At 48.9% G+C, this 14,608-nt stretch overlaps 1 protein-coding gene across 4 annotated transcripts in view; it reads left to right on the top strand.

Annotated features, from left to right (window-relative positions):
• The window catches only part of Sh3pxd2a (SH3 and PX domains 2A), a 206,258-nt gene that overhangs the window by 63,790 nt on the left and 127,860 nt on the right, over positions 1–14,608 (top strand). For all 4 annotated transcript variants that reach the window (NM_001415946.2, NM_001107606.3, XM_087564681.1 and 1 more), the window contains 1 exon segment: positions 7,088–7,163. In NM_001415946.2, the coding sequence (NP_001402875.1) occupies positions 7,088–7,163 (76 nt within the window).

Raw genomic sequence — 14,608 nt, 5'->3', positions numbered from 1 at the left:
TGTAGAAATCAAGAGAGGAGGATATCGGGTCACGGAAAAGCACGAAGTCCTGAAATAGACTTGAGTTAATTGATTTTTGACAAGGACTTGGGGCTAATTTAGAAGGCAAAAGAGCCTTCTCAGCAAGCTGCTCTGAGGTAATGGGATAACGAACCCTGAAATGTGCGTTGACATCGGATGTCAGATCTAATTGGAGCAGAGAGTTCTGCTGGACTCCCTTGTCTCCCCAATAAGAGGATTTGTGCATAATTACCTTAGAGGCACCCAGTCGTCCCCCGCCCTCTACTGTTTATGTCGCATCAGTGGGTCAACAAGGATGCCTCACTGTTCAGGGGCAAAGAGCATTCCTCTTCAGGACTTAAATAGACAAGAGCTAAGCACAGGGCTGACTCGGCTAGTTGTTAGAGAATCCCTGAGTTTGATCCCAGTCCAGGAGTGGTTGTGCTTGCTTGCAATCCCAGCAGGGGGAGACCGGGAGGTGGGAAGTTCAAGGTGAGCCTCAAGTACGTAGTGGGTTCCAGGTTTGATTGACCTCCTTGAACCCTGTCCGTCTCCAAGAGGGCTGGGGTGGGCAGATATAAATCACAAAAGGCAGTGTCATTAGTCAGCCAGGATAAACAAATAGGAAGTACTATGGGGATTCAAAGAAAGGAGGTGGTGACCTTTGCCAGGGCTGTCCTAGAGGCTCTTAGGGCAGGTCTGTCTAGAAGCCCAGCAGAGACTGGGGTAAGTACACGGTAAGGAAATGTAAGCTGCACTTACCATTGTCTAATTTAATTTGGTTTGGGTTTTTTTTTTTGAGATAGTGCCTTGGTATATGGCTGAGGCTGGCCTTGAGGTTTACCGCCTCGGGCTTTTAAAGTGCTGGGAGCCTCTAGCTTGTGCCTTCTGTGATGCCCACAGAGACCCCAGCATCTAACACTGGAGCTGCCAAGTCCACAGTGTGCTACACAGACAGACAGACGGACCCTTGAGGCTTCCGTGCTCTTCTTTGTAATGGAATCTGTGGGTCCCGGAGCTCTGTAAGCTTCCCATGCTTTCCATTCCCTAGGTAGAAAAGGGTCCAATGCTAAAGGATTAAGGTTGAAACCCTGGAGTTAAACGATAAAGTCACTGGGAACCCCTCCCTCCCAGCAGGCCAGCAGTTGGGCCTCTTAGGTTACCAATGTGCCCCAGTTGGGTGGGACCTACCTCCTTTCTCCCCACTGTTTATTGCTGCAGAGCCCTGCCCAAGGGGGAGGTGTCCAATCAGCTTTCTGGCTGAGCCAGCTCCTGGAACCAAGCTGTCCTATGTCTCTCCCACGACCCACCCCTTAGATAAACTGCAGTGGCTGAAGAGGTTGTGGTGTGGTTGCAAAGGCCGTGTTAGCCTGGAGCCTCTCTCTCCAAGAACAACCCTGGCAGTGAGATGTGCTTTTCTTCCGGCCTGACTCAGGGCCTTTTGGGAGATGGAGAATCTACTTGCCTGAAAAGGTGGTCACAGCAGAACTCCATGCTGGATGAAACCCTTCTCCTCGACCGGGCTCCCGGGCTTCCTCCTCATGAAAGCCTGGCCAGGTCTGTCAGGGAGATAGCCTCTCAGGAGGCTCTTCTCCGTGGAATCCAGCCTCACACATCAGACACTGCAGCTTGGCTATCCAGCACGGATGGACCCACTACCCACCATCAGGCCAGCTTAGGCCTAGATCTTTAACTGTGCTGCCCTGCGAGACCACACACTGTGGGCGTCGCATGCTGCTGGCTTAGCTCCATTGGGCTGCCTTTGTTTGGTTTGCCCTGGACTTAGGGCCAGGGCTTTTGACTTCTTTGAAAGACGGGGCAGAGAAAACACCCCTGGCTGGTTATCTGGGCTTTGTGTTCATGGCACATGGGCTGTGTGACTAAGTGACTGGGAGGGCCCACTCCAAGGCTCTGATAATTTAACTGAGGTGGATTAGGTGACAGGTGCCTGGGCTGTATGCCTGAGGGCTGCCTACCAGTGTGGAGCCAGCCCGCTGAGGCTCACAGCTTTGGGGAAGACTTGTGGTGCAGAACTCAGCAGACGGTCTCATCTTGGAGTGGTGCTGGAATAAGCTGGAGGTATACCAAAAGGAGGAACGCTTCCTATACAGGAATAGAGAGCCAGTGGGTCCCTGCAAGAGACCCTCACCCCACCCCACCCCAGAAGCCATCTGGAGGAAAACTCAAGTCTGCCCCGACACTCGCCCTGTAATCAGATGATCCCATACCCCTAGGAGGCACATAAACCCACTATGGAAATTTAGAGTGCGCTTCAGCAACAGGGATGCGACTCTCATTGTCAAGACTGAGTCCTCTTCAGTCAGAAGCCTTCTCAGCAGCCATGGAGTTCTTTACCTGAAGCCTCCTTCCCAGCTCCAGTTTATACTTTTGAGAATCCCATGCCCAGGACCAGTGCCATTCAACAGAAGTACAGTGTGAGACACATATCGGATTAAAAACAGCAGTTTCTAGTAGCCAGTGAAGTTAATTATTAAACTAGTTTTATTTGGGGACTGGAAAGATGGCTCAGTGGTTAGGAGTTCTCGCTGTTCTTGCAGAGGGCCTGAGCTTGTGATATAGTCCTGCAAGCATCTGCAACTCTAGGTCCAGGAGTTCGAAGGCCTCTGACCTCCACTCACACTTACATTCATGTACACACAACACACACACCACACACACACACACACACACACACACACACACACACCACACACCACACACACACACCACACACACACACCACACATACACCACACACACCACACACACATACCACACATACACCACACACACCACACACACACACATACCACACACACATCACACACCACACACACCACACACCACACACACCCACACCCACACACCACACACCCCTGCCACACACATACCACAGACACACACACAAACACACACACCATACAAATACACACACACCACACACACACCACACACTTAAAGAAATAAAATAAATAAAATACAGCAGAAGTGAATATTTTATTTATAAATTATTCCTGACATACAATCAATACCGATTTTAAAAAATTCTATGTATTTGCTTGTTTCACCTCAGTGTGTGTCTGTATAGCACATGCGTGCATGCCTGACGAAGCCACAAGAAGGTGTTGGATATCCCCTGGAACTAGAGTTACACATGGCTGTGAGCTGTATGGAAAATCAAACTCAGGGCCTCTGGAGGAGCATCCAGGGCTTTTAACTGCAGAGCCATCTCTCCAGCTCCAGTATAAAATTCTTAATTTTATAAACTTCTCTTCCCTCCTCTCTCCTCCGCTCCTCTTCTCCTTCCTCCCCTCCCCTCCCATTCCTCCCTCTCTTCTATACCTTTGTCCACATATGTTTTGCACATGCTTTACACGTACAGCCCATCTCCACCTGTGCTGGCTGCATTGCGAGTGAGCAGTGTCATGCGTGGGCAGAGCTCCCTGTGGTAATGCAGCCACACAGCTTTGTGACAGACAGACAGCTTTGTGACAGACAGTCTGCACATTGGCAGATTCACAGCACAGAGAAGGGGCCCCCCAGGTGCTCTGAACCAGAACTGCGCTCTCCTCACTCACCGTTGCCTCATCGGCACGGTGAAGGCTGTGAAACCCCAGTGTGAGAGCGCCTTGTGGACATCTGACTTCAGCCTAGCGTGTAGAGGGCCTGTCAGCCAGAAGGCACTGTGTTTTAGGAGGAAAGGAATGAAGGCATGAGTATTCTGTGTCCCTCCCTGCCCACTCCTCCTAGCACCACGTTCCCTGTGCGCAGTTAGTGAGTCGGAATCTGAGGTCCAAAAGAAAAGGTTGGAGTCAGACACTCTGTGAGTGGTACTTTAAGGTTGCTCCATGAAGAGAAACTAGAACTTAACAAAAAATGGGACACAGACAAGAAAGGCAGTCAGAAGGAAAAGAAAGCCAGGCATGGCGGTGCACACTTGTAATCACAGCACATGGGGGGCCGAGACAGGAGCCCCAAGAATCTCAGACCAGTCTTGCTGTACGATAAGACTTCCTCAAGTTCCTCAATGGCACAGACAGTTAGATGAGATCCCACAACATGTTGTGGCCCAGGCACACCCTGGTTCCAGAGAGCATCAATTCAGAGGAGCATGTCACTTATACCCGGGTGTCTGGTTGGGCCTTCCTTTGTCCTCAGATATCTCAATGCTGCCCACCTCTGACACCTTATGGAGCTATTACCTGGAGGCCCAGACCCAGTCTATGTATGGTATTATCTATACTCAGTATTTTGGAAAAAAATTCACATCGATATGCAGAGGGTAAGATTGAAAAGAATATGTTGTTATCAAGGAAGCGCTGTGAGACACGTGGTACAAAGATGTTTGTTGCAATGCAGTGAGAGGTGAGAGCCTATAGCAACGGGGTGATAGGTGAAGGAGCTGTAGGCCAGTCGGACACTGGAGCTCTCTGTCGTAATTTTAAAAGGCAGGATGGTCAGGCATGGTGCCACATACTATATAGAGGAAATTGTAGCACTCAGTTATGTGGATAGCCTGAGCTACATAGTAAGACCATGTCTTTAAAAAAAAGCCAGGATGTTGGAGGCTGGAGAGATGGCTCAGTGGTTAAGAGCACAGACTGCTCTTCCAGAGGTCCTGAGTTCAATTCCCAGCAACCGCATGGTGGCTCACAGCCATCTGTAATGGGATCCAATGCTCTCTTCTGGTGTGTCTGAAGACAGCTACAGCACACTTATATACACAAATAAATCTTTTTTAAAAAGCAAAACAAAACCAGAGTGTTGATATTGACCAAAGAACTGGGCATGTAGCCCAATGGTAAAGCACTTGCTTAGCGTGGACAGAAATGCTTATATGGAAGTATTTATCTGTACAAAAAAAAAATGTTCAACATGTGGCATAAGAGAATCGATGAAGTCATCTTACTTACACACACAGAAGAGTACTTAGAGCAGATACGTGCTGCCCCCAACATTAGTGTTGCATTTTGGAGGAACTAAATTAAGTAACTCTTTCTCCTTTAAATTTTTTTTAAAAATAATTTTGGCTTCTTCATTTGTGTTGGCCTTGAACTCTCGACCCTCGTGTCTCGGCCTCCTCAGTGCTGAGATTGCAAGCGTGCCCCGCCGAGTCGAGCTCCCTTCACCACAGACCGCACACACAGCTACTTTTGTAATTTCTGGTTTCTCCGCACTAGGCAAGAATGATTCCGGTAGTACAGAATTGAAATGTACAAAAATAAAAAAAAAAAATGGGTAAAGAAATCAAGGGTTCTAGCCTGCGGTATCCATTTCTAAATGTATCCAGAACTCCCCAAGTACAGGTTTATAATGCTGTACCCCGACAGTTGTAGTTAAAGGTAACAAGAAGGAATTATTAAATGTTCCAGAGTTGAAGTTAGAACGTTAAAACTCCTGAGTCAGCTTTGGCTAAATACCTATTTAGGGAAGTGAAAGTTGACTATGGTGCAATTTTGTTTGGAATGGAATCCACCTAAACTCTTCCTATGTGGGTTCTAAATGCTCCAGGGAGATTAAGTCATGATTATGAGAGGCAGTCTTAGAGCCATGTGTTGAAAGTGGATAGAGGAATGGACACACACACATGCAAGCATGCTCGTGCACGTGCACACACGCACACGCACGTACACACTCACACACACGTACACACGCACGCACACACAGTCCGGCACAGGACCTTTTCTACACCTTGGCCTCAGCCATTTCTACCCTGTCTCTCATTTATTACACTCTAGCTGAGCCCTCTTTCCAAGGACGAGCGGCCAGTTCCCTCCTCTCTATAAACCTTTCGGTGTTCGGGATGCACCTGAGTCATCACAGCCTCCCATCTCCATGGTGCAGACCATCCTGCCTGTCACATCTTATTGCCTGTCCCTCTGCCCTGTCTCACCCCATGCCAGCCACAGTGGCCTTTACCTTGCACTTCTGGTTCCCTGTCTGGAACATGTCTTACCCATAGTGCTCTGCTTCCTCACCTCCTGGATTTGTTCTTTTTTTTTTTTTTTTTTTTTTTTTTTTTTTTTTTTTTTTTTTTTTTTGCCTTTAAATTGGTAACATCATCCTTAGCATCCCAAACAAAAGATCCGCATCTTACTTAAATATTTCAACTGTGTTCCTTCTTTATAACACTTACCTTCCCTGACAAACGACCAATGTGTTTATTGTTTGTCTTCCCGCACCAGAACGTACACACCCCGAGGGCAAAGTCTGCTTTCTCTAATGCCCAGTGCCCCTAGTCCAGGATGAGTATCTGCAGCCTGGGGAGGAACGAATGGATGTTGGGAACCTGTGACAGATCCTCATCCGATGAGGAGGAGCCTGAGGAAGGCTCCTTGCCTTGCTCCAGGTCACAGCTGGGATACCCAGCTGACATCCTGGCTGCAGCCCTTTAGCATCAACTGCACACAGGGGAGGGACCCCGCCCGGCCTTGTCTGTCCTGCTTCCCCATGTTCTTCCAGTTCATACAGAACTTCAGCCCAGAATAGCAAAGGAAGAAACAGCTGTTCCCGCAGGGTCCTGGAATCCATTCCAGAGGCTTGCCCCCGGAAAAACAGTAGTGAGCTCAGGGTGGGAAGAAAGAAGCAGAGAAAAGGGGGTCACAAGCCATGAGGGCCGTGCAGTAGATTAGGTTCTGTGCTTAAAATAACATCTGCTCCTGGGTTTTCAGAGCAGTTCTGGAAGGTGGGTGGTCTGTCTGAAGTATCAGGTGGGCTTTCCTCCGTTCCTGGCACGGGGAGGTTTAGGACACGCAGGTGGCTGAAGTATTCACCCAACAGACAGATGGAGCCGGAAGGATCTAGGCCCGAAGGAGCATCTGGAAACCCCAGTCTGGCCTACAGGCTTGTTGGTCCCCAGCCCAGCCTCAATCCTGTGTCTCCAGGCTCCTCCCCATTGCTGAAATGGTTCAGACATCCCCTTTGATGCGTGGAGAGCTCTGGCCTTCTCCCTCTCAAGCTCCATGTGGTTTGTTAATGGGCTGTGAAATGAGGGATTTTATCATCCTTGTGAGCATACTGGTGGGATGCTGACGCTGGTCCGTGTTCTCAAGTCTGTCTGTCTGTCTGTCTGTCTGTGTCTCCCCAGATGCAGCTTCTGGATAAGTTCCCTATCGAAGGTGGCCAGAAGGATCCCAAGCAGAGGATTATCCCCTTCCTTCCGGGTAAGCTCCACCCCGGGGCCCTGTGGAGGGATGGGGGTGACGGGGAGAAACCTCCCCCACCAAGCCCAGAGGAGGCTGCCTTTGGCTTGTGTTAACTACTCCCACAAAGGATTTGCAAGCCTCAGTTTCGAAGGCCACTGCCCTCCATCTGGCTTCCCTGGCCACTGCACAATCATCTTTGTCAGCCCTTGGTTTACAGTTTCTGAGGCTCTTGGACTTGTTATCCTCACAAAAGGCGCTGTCTGAGAGCATAGGCTGTGTGTATCATCCCAGTACTCAGAAGGCAGGCAGAGGCAGGAGGATGAAGAGTTGGCAGCCACCCTGAGCCACATAGCCATTCCCCGGCAAAACAAAACACGTCTCTAAAGCTGAGCCCAATTGGGTCAGTGAGAAGACGTTGGTGAGGATACTTCACACCGAGCCTGATGCTCTGAACTCGATTCCCAGGGTTTGCATGGTAGGAGAGGACCAGCATCTCCAAGTTGTCCTCTGACCTCCACATGACCTCACTCCCGCGCCCACGCACATACAGTGAAATAGCAGTTTAAGGTCTTCCTCAGGAACGTAGTGAGTTCCAGACCGGGCTACCGGAGACTCCTTCTCCAATGGTTAACAGCACTGGGTGCTCTTCCAGAGAGCTGACGCTCAATTCTCAGCACCCACAGGGCAGCTCACAATCATCTGTTTTAGATGCCCACTCCCCCCCAGGGCATCCAAACCCTCTTCCAGCATCCTTTGGCTTGAAGCAGGCATGCGGTACCAGATGTCCATGTAAACAGTCCACTCACGCACCTAAAAAGTTATTTCTCAGACAGGGTTTCTCTGTGGAGCCCCGGCTGTTCCTGGAACTTGCTCTGTAGACCCGGCTGGCCTCAAACTCAGAGATCCACCTACCTCTGCCTCCCAAGGGCTGGGATTGAAGGTGTGCATTACTACTGTGTGTGTGTGTGTGTGTGTGTGTGTGTGTGTGTGTGTGTGTGTAATTTTAAATATGGTTATATTAAATACTATATATATATATGTGTAAATGTATATATAATTTTTTAAGTTAAAAAGTATCATAAACTAACCAACCAACCCAGAATCAGGGAGAGACTTAAGTTCAAATAGGAAAGGATTGCTACCCTCCTTAAATTGACTACACTCCCTGATTCTTGATCTCCCATAGGCCTTGTGCTACGGTGGCATACAGTGGTCTTCCTACTAGGTTAATGCTGGCCCTGGACCCTCACAGGCCGGCCTTCTGGATTAGTTGCCAGTTAGACATTAGTGGCCTGTGGTCAGTACCTACTGTTAACTGAAAACAGGTACCTCATATGGAGAGCAGCTCCCCAACCTTATCGTCAGAAAAGGCTACATATCCTCAGCACCTCGAGCTAGACTTGTAGAGAGGGAAGTGGCTCCCAGGATGAGTACTTAGAGCCTACAGTTTGGGCAAGACAAGAACTAGCCATCGAGATCAGGTGTCTCCCTCCTGCTTCCTCCTGTTGGACTCTGAGTTACAAGACTAGACAGCGACTTTGCACTGAATCCAGGGCATTTGGGGTGTCCAGCATCTGGGTCTGCAACCACCTTAGATTCTTCCAACAGTCTGGATGCTGTAGCCACCTAGGGCATGGCTGTCCAGTGGAGACGTTATAAGAGAAAAGTGTCCCAGAGGAACGTGAGCTCATCAGTATCACATGGATACTGGACTTGACCTTGAGACCCGGAACTGCCTGTTTGCTCAAGAAGAATGGGGGTCAGGGGGCTTCTTCTACTCTGTCTGTGGAAATGCAACAAGGAAAGAGTTTGTTGTCCTATCAGCCATGTTTAGAGGAGAGCCGTCTAGGTCTGGCTGAAGAGCTCGGGTGAGGGTATCCCAGCTACTTGAAAGATTTTTTTTCACCCAAGGAACCCTTGAAATAGTGAGAGACAGGAGCATTTCTACCATCAGAATGACTTAGAGCTGGGCATGCTGGCGCACACCTTTGATCCCAGCGCTTTGGAGGCAGATGAAGATGAATCTCCATGAGTTCAAAGCCAGCCTGGTCTACAGAGTGAGTTCCAGGACAGCCAGGGCTACACAGAGAAACCCTGTCTCAAAAAAACAAAACAAAACAAAACAAAACAAAAAGGACTTAAATTAGGATGTGACCCTCTCTGTTGTGTCTCTGTGTGATACCGAGTGTAACCCCACGGGAAGCACAGAGAGCAAGAACTTGTGAGCTACAGAAGTTAGCAGAGGCCCAAGGAAGGGGCCTGAGACCTGATGCTTTGAAGAAGGTACGATTGGAGGTGGGGCTGGAGGCCATGGCTTGGGTACCACCGCCTGCATTCACCCTTTGAAACCTAAACTCTGTCAGTTACCAGTTGTAGTAACTTTGTGCCTCAGTTTATCCATCTGGAAAACGGGGTGATAATGGCATCTACCCCATGAGGCAGAGGGACAGGGCAGGGCAGATTAATGCAGCCCAGGTGCTCAGAAACTGGTTGTCCCCCAGCAGGAGCCAACAAATGTTAGTCCTTATTATTCCCAATTGGATGTGACCTGAAGCTACTGTCTCCATTTGGCTGACAAGGAGCTTGAAGCTAAGATGAGCTGAGAGATTTGTGTAAGGACTCACAGCCAGGTTAGCCGACCTTTTATTTGATCTTTTGGTGATCCTTGTTTGAGATAGGATCTCATTTTGAATCCTAGGTTAGACTCCTAATTCACTATGTAGCTCAGGCTGGCCTTGAACTCAAAGCAGTCCTCCCCATCATTCTTCTAAGTGCTGGGACTACAAGGATGAGACCCCAATTCCGGCAAACGCCAGACTCCTTTGTCCCTCATGCTGAGGGAAGCCAATAGCTGAGGCTCAACTGAAGCCCTGACTGAAGCCCAATTCCTTTTGTAGGACTTGAGTAAGGACTAAGGTCACGAGAGGCACATTTCTATGTGTTTGGCCCATGGTTAATTCCCAGAGAAGGTAGCCCTTTGAAGAAAAAGGGAGGGGTACAGCCAGTTGGGTGCACACACCTTTAATCCCAGTGCTCATTTGGGGAGGCAGAGCCAGGCAAATCTCTATGAGTAACAGGCCAGCCAGGGCTACATAGTGAGAACCTGACTCTCAAAGAATACATCATAAAACAACTTTTGGAAGGAGTGGGGGGCTAGAGAAATGGTCTTGTAGAGGACCCAAGTTCTCAGAACCTACATGGGGCAGGTCAACAACTCCAGTTTCAGGGGATCCAAAACTTCTGGCCTCTGCAGTCACCTGCACACAGATACCCTCATCCCATGCACATAATTAAGAATAAAAGTAATCCTTAAAGAAATGTACTACATTTGTTAATTTTCTGTGAGGGGTGGGTGCATGCTACGGCATGCTCGTGGGGTCAGAGGAAAACATGAACTGGTCGTCTCCTACCAGGATGTAATGAACTTGGTCTTGGTAACAGGTGCCATGACCTCCCTGCACCACCTCAACAGAGAAGTCAAACCCAAGACACCGTACAACCTCCGTATAAGTGTGACCCTGCATAGTAGTGTTGTTGAGAGAAATGAGGGTTGACTAATCCCCCGAAGGAAACTTCCTTTTCTTTTTTTTTTTTTTTTTTTTTTTTGGTTCTTTTTTTCGGAGCTGGGGACCGAACCCAGGGCCTTGCGCTTCCTAGGCAAGCGCTCTACCACTGAGCTAAATCCCCAGCCCCGAAACTTCCTTTTCTTAGCCGTGCTCCGAGCCCTCCTTTCATTGGCTTTGTATGGACTCCTGGTCTGAGCGTACTCATTCTCCAGGGCTTTAGCCTAGGCTAGCCTTTGGAGCCCACACCAGGCCTACAACCCTGCATCTGTCTCTGTCCAGCTTGCTAGAAGCTGCCTTAGACCCTTCATTCTCAACTGTTTCCTCAGAAGGCCTAAGGTACCTTGGGTCCCAGGCCCCCACTGACCCCTACCCACGGGGCAGAGGGCATTGGGAAAGGGCCTGTTTTGTAGCTGACTGTTTTAGTTTGAGACACGGATTCAACTGCAGTGACTCAGGAGTGCTCTCTCTTTTGTGAATTTCCCACGGCAGCGAGCCACCCGTCATCTTAAGAGTAGGTCTGGTGTCACTGGACGCCAAGTTCTTTTGCCACCTTAGCTTTTGAGATGGTGTCTGAGGCCACCTACTGATTCATCCTAGCAGCAGAGGCTTAACAAAGCCATAAGAGTGCACACACTCCATGCATCTCAGACAGCCACAAGGATGGCTCTCTGGCTGCATTTTGTCTCGCCTGGCATTTTGTGGTAAGGATTTCACGGTAAAGGTTTCATGGTAAGGGAAGCTCCAGGGAGGAGCAAGAGGGCAAACTTTACCTCCAGAGGGGTTCTAGTCCCAGAGATGCTGGGGCATAAGTGAGTATTTCCTCTAAGGGCCGGTCCATCTACTTCCAGCCCACCTGACTGCAGGCTCACGGCTCGGGACTTGAAGGGTCTGGCTGGTACCAGGAACTGAAAAAGCAGAGGAGCTCAAAGAACCTTACACACTCACTCATCTGACACGCAAGTGGTAGGAAACTTGGCAAAGGAGCAATGCATCTTGGGATCTGGACGCAGGATGAGGATATATGTCCAGGTGATCTGGCCTAGGGTTCAGGCCATCCTGTGGGTTTGCAAAGGCGTAAGGAACCTAGTGTTCTTATGATACAGGAGACGCTGGCCCCTGACAGTACCAGGTGCCTCTTAGGGGACAAGCAGGGCATTATATAGTGTCACTGGGGACAGGGAAACGGTTTAGGGGAGGGAGAAGTAGAGAAAACGAGGTGGCAGAGACAGGGTTTGGCCCATTACTGATATTTGAATATCAATTAAATCCTGTATAAAGGTTGTAGGTGCACAGCCCTTCTGGGAATGAAGAGTCCATGGAAGGAATTAGAAGGTATGGAGCCCATGAACAAGGGGCAGCTCTCCAGTAGGCGTCCCAGGGAGAAATAGGCACAGCTCAGGCCAAGAAAGGGCAGAGTGTTATGCAAAAGCTTGGGCATCTTGAGAAGGGGGAATAAGCATGGGCCTCTCCAGGCTGTACCTCCAAACCCTGTCTTGTGAGAATGAGGGAGACGTGCCTATCTCATGGCCGACCTCCGTGGCTCTCTATGAGCCTCTAAGACCCTGTCCTCTCTACTCTTCACCCACGATTCTGCTGTAGGGCTGGGCACGTGGCATGTGCTGTGTTAAGATTGCTAATCGGTTTCCTTATTTATACGTATTTTACCAGACTACTGCTATATCCCTGGACCTGTGCTGGCCATACACACACACACACACACACACACACTTAGAAACAGAGAAATCCTCACCACTCAGCCCCACGTGGTAGAGCTTCATCCCTCTGATGGGCCGTCTTTCCCTGGCCAGGAGGAATCTCACAGCCATTCTCACTGAGGCTCTGCTCTGGCCTTCCCCTGCTGCCTCTGTACCTGCCAAGATAGGCCCAAGACCAGGCACAAGTATCCTCGGCTCCTCCCTCAGCTGTCACTGCCACTCAAGCATTGGGAGTACCCTGTTTGAGGTCAGGTGACCCGGAACTTGCCTTAAGTGGCTGAGGTCATAGGCACCAATAATTATCTTGTGTGTGTGTGGTTAAACTATTCAGTGTTTTTCACTTTACATCGTTACACTTCTAGAACTCTTAGGGGAGTCAGAGCGTCATAGTCCCTCAGCGATGAACCCAACAGGACTGGCTATTGACTTTCTTTTAAAGAATAATACCCTTCCCTCCCTTGTTTTTGAGTGAGATAGGGTCAAGTCTTAAGAAGCAGGTAGATGGAGTTCAAGGCCAGCCTGATCTACATAGTGAGTCCCAGGACAGCCAGGGCTACACTGAGAAACCCTGCCTTGAAAAAACAAAACAAACAAACAAAAAGAAGTATGTGATAAATTATGTTACAAAATGAAGTCCCTCTGGAAGACATTTCTTTAATTGAGATGGTGCTTGCATGTTAGTTAACCTGGCACTTCTGGGGCGAAGGCAGAAGGATAGATAGTTCAAGGGTAGCATGAGCTACTTGGTGAGTTCAAGGCCAGCGTGAATCATGTATTGGATACTGCCACTACTACTATAATTTCTTCTTCTTCTTCTTCTTCTTCTTCTTCTTCTTCTTCTTCTTCTTCTTCTTCTTCTTCTTCTTCTTCTTCTTCTTCTTCTCCTCCTCCTCCTCCTCCTCCTCCTCCTCCTCCTCCTCCTCCTCCTCCTCCTTATTATTATTATCATTATCATTATCATTATTATTATCTGTGGCCTCTGGGTTGCTGAAAACTGAACAGACCTGGAGCTGGGAGACTGACAGTCACCTTGACCTCAGGCTTTAGGGATAGGAACAGCATTGTAAAGAATTGTGAATGGATCAGAGTGTGGTGTTGCAAGCCTGTCTCAGCACTTGTGAGGCAGAGGCAAGGGGATCAAGAGCTCAAGGCCAACCTGGGCTATGAAGTGAGATCAAGACCAGCCTGGGCTACATGTGACATGGTCTCAAAAAAATATACAAACAAACAAACAAACAAACCCACATGGGATATCTGATTGCACCGTATTTGTGAGCCAGTTTATCTTACTGATTTCATGGCTAGCCATATAAAACATAATATTCCTGAGTCAGAGACATCAGACTTTATTACAGCCCAACGTGAGTGGCAGGGGCGTGTTTACATCTGTTCTCACTCCCTCCACGTTCCTGTGAGGTGACTGATAAGTCTGGGGACATCACCTGCACATGCCATGAGTTACAATGTGGAAAGGAAGCCAAGACGTCAGGGAGTCCTTTATTATTTTTAAGATTTACTTATTTCATGTATGTGAGTACACTGTCACTGTCCTCAGACACACCAGAAGAGGGCATCAGATCACATAACAGATGGTTGTGAGCCACCATGTGGTTGCTGGGAATTGAACTCAGGACCTCTGGAAGAGCAGTCAGTGCTCTTAACCACTGAGCCACCTCTCCAGCCCTCATTTTTCTATTACAGACAAGAAACAAACCTGCTTTTCACACAGGCTACTATCTCTGGAAAGATAATCCAAAACAAAAAGCCTGCTGCCTGTTTAGAAGACCTCCACCCATGGCAGTACCAGAGAGCTAGGGACAGAAGTTTCCCTAGTCTCCCATGTGTATATGGGCCTGCTTGGAGGGGTGGGCAGAAGCGCTTTTTGGGTATTCAGCCGATCAAGGTTGAGTCAGCAGCCTCTGGGTGCAGCCTACTGTTTACATGGAACCCTCTGCCTTGTTTTAAAAGACTATTGTGGAAAATCCATCTCCTGTTGCCCATCCTGGGATTGGAGTCTTATTTCCTGTATATCCTGAGTTTGCTGGCCCAAGGAGCCTCCCTGGGAGGAAATGGTCATTGCAGAGCGGAGCGGAGTGTGTATAGCTACTGATGCAAAAAGCAAACAACTGTGACCAGGATCCAGGGACCTCAGAAGCCAGGCGCTGGAGCAGAAAGAGCTGTA

Source organism: Rattus norvegicus, chromosome 1 (assembly GCF_021556685.1).
Source record: "Rattus norvegicus strain SHRSP/BbbUtx chromosome 1, alternate assembly SHRSP_T2T, whole genome shotgun sequence".
In the NCBI taxonomy this organism is placed as follows: Eukaryota; Metazoa; Chordata; class Mammalia; order Rodentia; family Muridae; genus Rattus; species Rattus norvegicus.
The sequence above is the reverse complement of the archived record's forward strand: the minus strand, read 5'-3'. Positions and strand labels throughout refer to the sequence as shown.